Source organism: Myotis nattereri (genome assembly GCF_964212035.1).
Source record: "Myotis nattereri genome assembly, chromosome: 6".
NCBI classification, from domain to species: Eukaryota; Metazoa; Chordata; class Mammalia; order Chiroptera; family Vespertilionidae; genus Myotis; species Myotis nattereri.
The window spans coordinates 25,690,605-25,699,146 of NC_138081.1; the positions used below are offsets into that span (position 1 = coordinate 25,690,605).

The 8,542-nt window shown below is 38.8% G+C and overlaps 1 protein-coding gene across 1 annotated transcript in view; it reads right to left on the minus strand.

The window, feature by feature from the left end:
* The window catches only part of HMGCLL1 (3-hydroxy-3-methylglutaryl-CoA lyase like 1), a 168,490-nt gene extending 163,502 nt beyond the window's left edge, over positions 1–4,988 (minus strand). Inside the window, exon 1 of the mRNA XM_081094834.1 lies at positions 4,618–4,988. Within this exon, the coding sequence (XP_080950960.1) occupies positions 4,618–4,725 (108 nt within the window). The 5' untranslated portion in view covers positions 4,726–4,988. The remainder of the gene's footprint in view (positions 1–4,617) is intronic.
* Between the last annotated feature and the right edge of the window lie 3,554 nt (positions 4,989–8,542).

An 8,542-nucleotide genomic window follows, 5' to 3' on the forward strand; every position in this document is an offset into this window, starting at 1 on the left:
AAGGGGAGGGGAGAAACACCTGAGACAAATAGGAAACAAACAATGGAATGGCACTTTGGCTCCCTTCTGAAAAATCCTCCCTAGTCATTCTAAGGTATTTAGTAAATGTACTAACAACTGCATAGTTGCAAACTAAAAAGCATATAATCACATTATCCTCTGATTAACTTTAAGCAGAAAGTTAATACATTTAGGCAAATTCCAGAGACCCTATAACACCAAATACTCTACTTTGAATCCTAATTTTTGATGACAGCAAATATAAGTTAAAGGATCAGGATATGATGTAAAATAACTATAAATTTAATCTCATAATCTACAATTTTGCTTTTATAAATCTAATACATTTGAAATACTGTTTGTGTTAGAATTTAGGTTCTTGGGAATTTTATGCTTGCACTGGGATATTAATATGTGAAGAAATTTAGCAACTGCTTAAGCAGCACTTGGAAATAAAAAAGGGATTGCTCTACTAGAAAACTTAAGTATAATCAAAACTTTAATATATACTAATTCAGCCAGGTTCATCATAGCCATTGTCAATGGGACCAAAATAAAACAGTCCCTTAGAGACAGTTTAAGTCACAAAATGATTCAGTTTAACCTTTTGGTTAATTAAGGAAATTTTCTGCAAAACCAATGGCATTAGCAAAAAAAACCACAGACTCAAATATTTTAATTAGTGGAGCTGTGGTAGTGTAAGCCTTTCATGCACATTGATATATTTTTTATTTAATAAACTGTTAAATTCAAAATATGTCTCTGTATATTTACACACACAAACACACACAATATTTAATCATATCCCAATAATTTATCAGGGAAATGTTACTATCTCTAATGGGTAAACTGAAATATTAAGATTTAGCCAGGCTACTACTGCCGGCACAAAATCCCAGAATAAATCTGTCACAGAAAAGGGTCTGGGTTTCCAACCTTCTACTGTCTAGCACATGATTCTTTCAAAATACAGTCTGTCTGTCCCAACTGCAAACAAATAATCCCCTTTCAAATCACAGTGGATTTTATTCAGGACTGCTCTGCAGATTCATGCTGAACAATTGATTAAGCACTGTGCTATCTTTTCACAGCCTCCAAAATCTATTTTCAACTCCTACCCTCATCAAAACATGACGAGGTTCTATGACAGTGATGGCGAACCTATGACACGCGTGTCAGAGGTGACACACGAACTCATTTTTTTGGTTGATTTTTCTTTGTTAAATGGCATTTAAATATATAAAATAAATATCAAAAATGTAAGTCTTTGTTTTACTCTGGTTGCAAATATCAAAAAATTTCTATGTGACATGGCACCCGAGTTAAGTTAGGGTTTTTCAAAATGCTGACACACCGAGCTCAAAAGGTTTGCCATCACTGTTCTATGAGATGAAAAGGTTAGACACAAACAATCATAATATTTGTCATTTATCACTAAGACCGAACTTCACTGACACCATGTATTCATTCCATCACTTTAGCATTCATTTTGCAGATATATTTATCTTTGTACTGTAATATACCAATCACTGCTTTGAACCCTAAAAAGTGCTGACAAGAATTTCATGGTCCCCATACATACGTGATGCTTAAGGCCTGGAAGAGTAAACACTCATTCATTTTTTCATTCAACAAGTACTTATTGGCTTTCAAAAACTAACAAGGCATTCTGTTACAGTAGATACTGAGAATCCTCTGGCGAGTTCTGTCCTTACTTACATGATGCTAAGAGCTTGGCAGGAAATTAAACATCAAATAATCACACAAAAGAGTACGTAATAATACACATTATATATATAAAGATTAGTGCACTGTGCAATATATGGTAACAAGGCTACTTGCCTTGTGAATAAGAAAGATTTCATGAGAAAGAACATTTAAGTTGAGATCTAAAGAATGAATAAAAGTACATTAGTTGCCAAAAAAATCTTCCTAGAAGAGGGGAAAACAAGCAAGGACTATGTCGCCAGAGGAAACATTATTAGAGAACTCAAAGAAGGCCACTGTGGCAAGAATAGGAGAGAATAGTTAAGATGATGTTGCAGAGAGATGCAATGAAAAGACCATTCGACGCTTCAGAGAACACACTATAAGTACTGTGTTCATTCCTGAAAGTGAGGGCAATTCATAGAAATTTGTTTAAAAGGGGAGAAAAAAAGGAATAGCATGATTCTATTTTTTAAAAAGGAAAGAAAAGAACATCTCCCAACTAGCTATACAGGCAGTGGGTTGAAGGATTGCAAAAGTCTAGGAGTCCATGAGAGATAATGCCATTTTAAAATTGAGAGTAGCAGTAAAGTTGGAAAAATAGATTTAAGAGAAATTCAAGAGGTAAAACTGCAGGACTTAATGACGCCTTGGATGTAGAGAAATGCAAATAAAGAGCTCTCTGTTTGCAGCTTGCAGGACTAAATGAATTGTGATGGTGTTTCCTGTGATAGAAAATATTAGAGAAGGTGTGGGGTCCTAAAGGGGAGGACACGAGTCCACTTTTGGAAATGTTAAGTTTGAATTGCTTTTGAGATATCCAAGTCACAATGTCAAGTGAGTAGCTAAACATCTGGACTGGAACTTAAGAAAGAGATGGGAATATAAATCTGGAAGACACTGATATACAAACAGTACCTGAAACTTTGAGTGTAGATAAGAGGCCATAAGGAACTTGAACATTTAGACAGATACAGGCCACTGAGCCACTCTGGTTCCAACTGTGAGCCAGAGATGGGGCTTAACGCACTTAAGGGTGTTGTTGAGCAGAAGCCAAGGAAGGCCCTAAATTACAGTCAAGTGTCAGGTGTCAATGCTGCCAGGAGTTCAAATCAGATAAGACCTAAAAAATTACAATGCAATAAGACTGGGACTAAAATAGAATTATGTGTGAAATGCAGTAAAAGACCAGAAATGGGGCATCTCCTCTCAAAGTAGAAAATAGTTGGTCAAAACAAGTTGATGTTTAAGCTGTGATTGAGGAATGAATAGGAGTATCCCAGGCAAAGCAGTTGAGGGATAAAAAGGCAATGTTTAGAGAAGGTATTGCTATTCCTCAAAAAAGAACAAAAAGTCTGCATTGGGGCGATGGATGTCAAAATCCTATGCCTCACATTTCTTGATCAGTCATCCTAGTCATTTTTAATTATTTTAGCTTCCACATCTTAACGGGGCAAAGCAGAAATCCTCACATAGCACCCTAGCTTTGGTCACTGTCCCCCGAACCCACAAAATCAGAACATGGCAGGCAAGAAACACAATGTTAACCCAGCAGCAAAAATCATATAAAGTCTCAGCCTCAGGAAACAAAAGTTGAGAATTTCTAATTGATTATGCAACAGAATGAATATGAAAGTTAAAAGTTATGAAAATGATCAAATCAGAATGTACGAAAATTAACTAGAAAGATTTGTGAACATATAAGATAAAGAATAACGTTCCCCCTCTTACATTGTCAGCAGAGGCTCTGAGTCATAGAAGTATGGCCACCTTCTAAGGAAGTGGGAGCAAAGTATCTTTTTAAGAATCCACAGATGACAAATGCTAAATTCCAATTTCACATATTGATACACTGAACTGAGAATACTCAAAATGAAAAACTATAGGAAACTTGAACATTAGTTGATTTAGAGCCAACATAGTAAAATGGTGCTTATCTACTAAAATACTATAATACAAGTTATTTTGTTCACAAGATAAATCAGGAATCAACATTTTCTATATCCAGTAAAATTCAAAAGAATAATTGCTAAATCCTCCGTGTCTCTCCCCTTTGCCATGTTTTAACATTCATGTAACAATTATCAGTTATTACTTTGTGAAATTTAAATTTTAAAGGAAAATTAAATGTCTCTCTCTCTCTCTCTATATATATATATATATATATATATATATATATATATATTTCCTCTCTCTCGCTCTCTCAATATATATATATATATATATATATATATATATATATATATATATATATATATATATATTTTCCACATTTACCTGCCATTTCTGGTTGAGAATGCATTAAATCACATGTATGTGGATACTCAGGTTGCTTTTCTCTAAAAATGGGCTTTCAGGAATTACATGGGATTAAATTTTGGTGTGAAATCCGTGTTTTCTACCATTATGTTCAAGCCTGTTCAAGTGTGTTGAAGCATAACTACATGGGGGACAATGAATGGCATGATGGCTCATTTCTTCCTACCATGCCTCCCTAACCTTCTGTGTTGGCTTCTTTCCCTTTTCTGCCTCACATTCTGGCAAATGTGTCCTCTTTGTTGCGCAGTACACGAAAGGAACTGAAAATAAGGACACTGTCCTTGGCCGACTGCCTAAAACCACAAATGATATTATATAATGCGGACTTTCCGACGGAAAAACAGATGGAACAGTTTCCTTCAGGGGACCTGCAAATGGCCACAGGTAGGGACTTTGCTGGGTCCGCTCTGTAGAGCGGGTCTACATGTTTACAGCAGAGAGATGTTGGGAAACCTTGTCAAGGGTGAGGCCCCGCACCGCAGACCGCTGCAGGAAGGGCGGGCCATGGGGTGCAGAGGTGACATAACACGGGGAGAGGCCCGCGGGGCCAAACGCAAGAGGGTGGGGACACCCTGGGCCGCGAGGTGGTACCTGCGCGGGGTCGAGCGCCCCTGGCACTGAATCCGCGATCCAGAGATGCTCCCGGAGCAGCTGCTGGTAGCTGAGGCAGTGCTTCACCGCGGAGGGCACGTTCCCCATGGCGGGGCCGGGCTGCAGTCTGCGACAGGCGGGAGCCTGGAGAGAGGGATGCGGGGCGCACCGCGCTGCGAAACTGCGCCCGCTCGGGAGCGCGCCTGCCCGTGCGCGCGGCGGGCACCAGCGCGGCTCTGCGCACTGCGGCGGCGCCCACAAGGCTGAGAGCCGGGCGCGCCGCGCCCCGGGCGCCGGAGGTACCTGCTGGGGCGCCGGAGGTACCTGCTGGGATGCCCGCAGCACCGGAACCTGAGAAGAGAGGAAGGAACTGAGCCCGCGGACGTTCAGGTGCGGCGCGTTTTTCACGCTGCGCAGGGCCGATTGCATCTGCACACGATCCACTTAACCGCCTTCTCACCTGAGTCAGATCGTCCGCCACAGGAAAGGGGTCTAATAAAGGGCAGCGGGCATGTGCTTTGTGTTGGTGAGTTTGCTCATTCCCAGCTGCAGCCTTTTGCGCTCACAGTGTCGATTTGTCCAGCATTGAACTCACTCGATTTTAAAATATTTTGAGGCAGTTTGCAAGGTTAAAATACATATACAAGAATCGAATAAAGAAGAAAATAGTGAAGGTGCAGAATTGTTACAGATGACTTGGTAAGTCAGTAAGTTGTCAATAAGTTGGCCCTACAAGTACAACTGAAATGGAATTGAGTTGCTTAAAAGACACGTGACACAAAATTATTGAAGCCCTAAAGGCTAAATTCATTCGAACTGAAAATTCTGAAAGAAATCTTAAGACTGTAGAAGAGGAGTGATGTGATCTTGGTAGGGAGAAGGTTGGGAAGCAGGTCCTGGGACAGACCACCTCCTTGCCTTCCCCTCTCTCACAAGCACACCTGCATCACATGGACCCACTCTAACACTCTAGGTCAGTGTTTCCCAACCTTCCTAACGCCGCGACCCTTTAATACAGTTCCTCATGTTGTGGTGACTCCCAACCATAAAATTATTTTCGTTGCTACTTCATAACTGTAATTTTGCTACTGTTATGAATCATAATGTAAATATCTGATATGCAGGGTGTATTTTCATTGTTACAAATTGAACATAATTAAAGCATAGTGATTAATCACAAAAACAATGTGTAATTATATGTGTTTTCCCATGGTCTTAGGTGACCCCTGTGAAAGGGTCGTTGGAACCCCAAAGGGGTCGCGACCCACAGGTTGAGAACCGCTGCTCTAGTTCCATCAGCCTGCAACTGAATAGACATATTCATCAAGAATTGTCTCATACTACCATGTATGCATGACTAGGGATACCAATCAGTCCTACCAGTTGTTGCAGCAACTATAAATCAGGAGCTGACAAATGCACACACAGTTGCACAACCAGATGAACGGGTACAAAGATTACATTGTAAAGCGTAGTATAATCCCACTTAGAATTTAGCACCCAGAATAAACAAACCATCATTACTACTTGTGAAGGTGGTGTGACTACCCCTAGCAACAGAAATCAGGGTGTAAGGACAAAAAAACGCAAATAAGGGGAGAGGTATCTTCTTTAGTGAAACAGAACTAAAATGGACCATTGGACTAAGGAGATCTTAAATTTCTCACAGCTTTGGCCACAGATAGTCACCTTGGAGAACATACTCTGAGCTCCCTAAGTGAAGTCGTGCAACTATTAGAGACCCTTAAAACTCTCTAAAGTACCAACAGTTCCCATTAAGACTTTTATAGGTATATATACATAGGGCTAAATCTAAATCTCTCTCCTATGTTGTTTTCAGCAGAGCTCAGTGGATAATTATTTTCCTATCACAGCTGAAATGCAACATCAACGCCTATTTTCTCCCCCTGGTGTAATTCTATAATAGGGAACACGGTATTTGAAAGAATTTAAAAGGACCCAATTTGAACAACAAAGTAACTGCAATGGAGTCAGTCAATCAAAACTTGAAAAAATTTTGACAATTACAGTTGAAATCTAAACTTCAGGGACATATGACCTCTAAGTAAGCCAAGTTGTTGTATGCGACCTTACTATTGAGAAAAAGAACACCTAGATATAAACTTCACTGCTTAGTTTTCTGAATATGAAGATTTTCAAAAAGCATCCCATTTAATTTAGCATAGTAGTAGTTTCTTTAAAAAATCTTATACATATGAAAATATTTGTTGACAGTTTTATCTTAATGCAATTCATATGGAAAAATGCTATAAACCAAAGATTTTACATGTAGTTCTTTCAAATACCAAAACCATGTGCAATATTGAAGACCAAATATCTTAATAAGAGTGTTTAATCTTAGAAATAAAAGGGGATGAAAATAGATGTGCTTTTTCTGGAAAGTACAGTTTTATGTTAAATCTAATCAGTAATGCCTAAAATGCCTGGATTTGAGCAGTTAGTATTACTGTACTTCTTGCCTGTTATTTTTTTCCCATGATTAAAATGAAAATTCTCAATATGCATCCTCATTATTGCAGATCTAAAGAGCTCTAGGTGTGGTAGGTAATGTATCTTCTCCCCCTATATGATAGGTTAGGAGACCGTGGCTCCATCCGAACAGTAATCACTTGTTAAAAATCACGAATTTGGTTAGTGGCATATCCTGACCTACACTCCATATTACTCTCACTGCATCATATGACTTGTATTTGTATTTCATGGCATTTCAATCATTCAAACAGAAGAAAATACAAAAATTCATTGCAAATTAAAAGGAACTCAATTTTCTGTTTTCTGTAGTGACTTTAAGTCGCTTTTAAGTTATGGGCAAAATATTTTATTTTACCTGTCTGTCCTGAATTGTTTTCAACTACCTTCTCTCTTTAACTGTGCACCCCAAATCCAATCTGTCAACCAGAAATGTTAAACATCTTAGACCCATCCACTGTCTCTCTGTTCTTCTGTTGACTTCTCTCTACTGCACTTCTTTCCTCTTTGAAAGCCACTGCCATAGTGCAGTGTTGATTTTGGATTATCTGGGAGGGGAGCCTGGCCCCTTTTAATTTAAAGTTATAGTTTACATTTAATATTACTTTGTATTGGTTTCAGATATAATATTTACCACAGTTCTAACTTGTAAATGTTCCTATGGTTATTGTATTTGCACATATTATTTCAAAACATTCTGGAGTTCCTGTACCTTCTGGGAAAGTGAAGGTAGGAGCCAACATATGCTGAACTGAACTAAGAACATTGAATTTATCCCGGAGAACCTGAGGATCTTACAACACAGTTCTCATATCTTCATTAATCCACATGAAAGAAAACTAAACTGAAGCACATAACTCTTCATACCCCATCCCACACATGTTCCTTCTCCCCCATATAAAATGATGACAATAGGTTATAGAGTTGTGCTTTGCTTATATCCTAAAGAAAGGCTCTCAAAAACAGAATGGGGAAGGGTTTGTATTCCAGAGAGCAGTCAACCCCAAACCCAGTAGATTGACAGTATCAACCCCCCTCGAGTGCCAAGTCCTTGAGGGAGAAGGTCCAGTTAAAACAGCTTATCTTCAAACTCCCTTTGTTCCCAAAGATGAGTATTTGAGAGTCTGTATGATGGCAACATGGGTAGAATCAGAAGCAAATGAAAAAAATTAAATTGTGGTAGTAGTAAGTGCCAAACTGGCATGTAGTCAAAGTACCTACTGGGCAGGGATCAAAGACACATATGGTGAGTCTCAAACAATGATGTCATAGAACTTTGGCAAGTATCGCAAGAGTAATATGCTCCAGCCTTAAACAATACAAAAGAAAGAACGGAAACAACTTGGTTACCAATCCCGGATGATATCTAAGGGGAAGTAAAGCTTTCATCATCTCAGTTTTATTGCTGAAAAATTTAGAAAACTTCTCACAGACG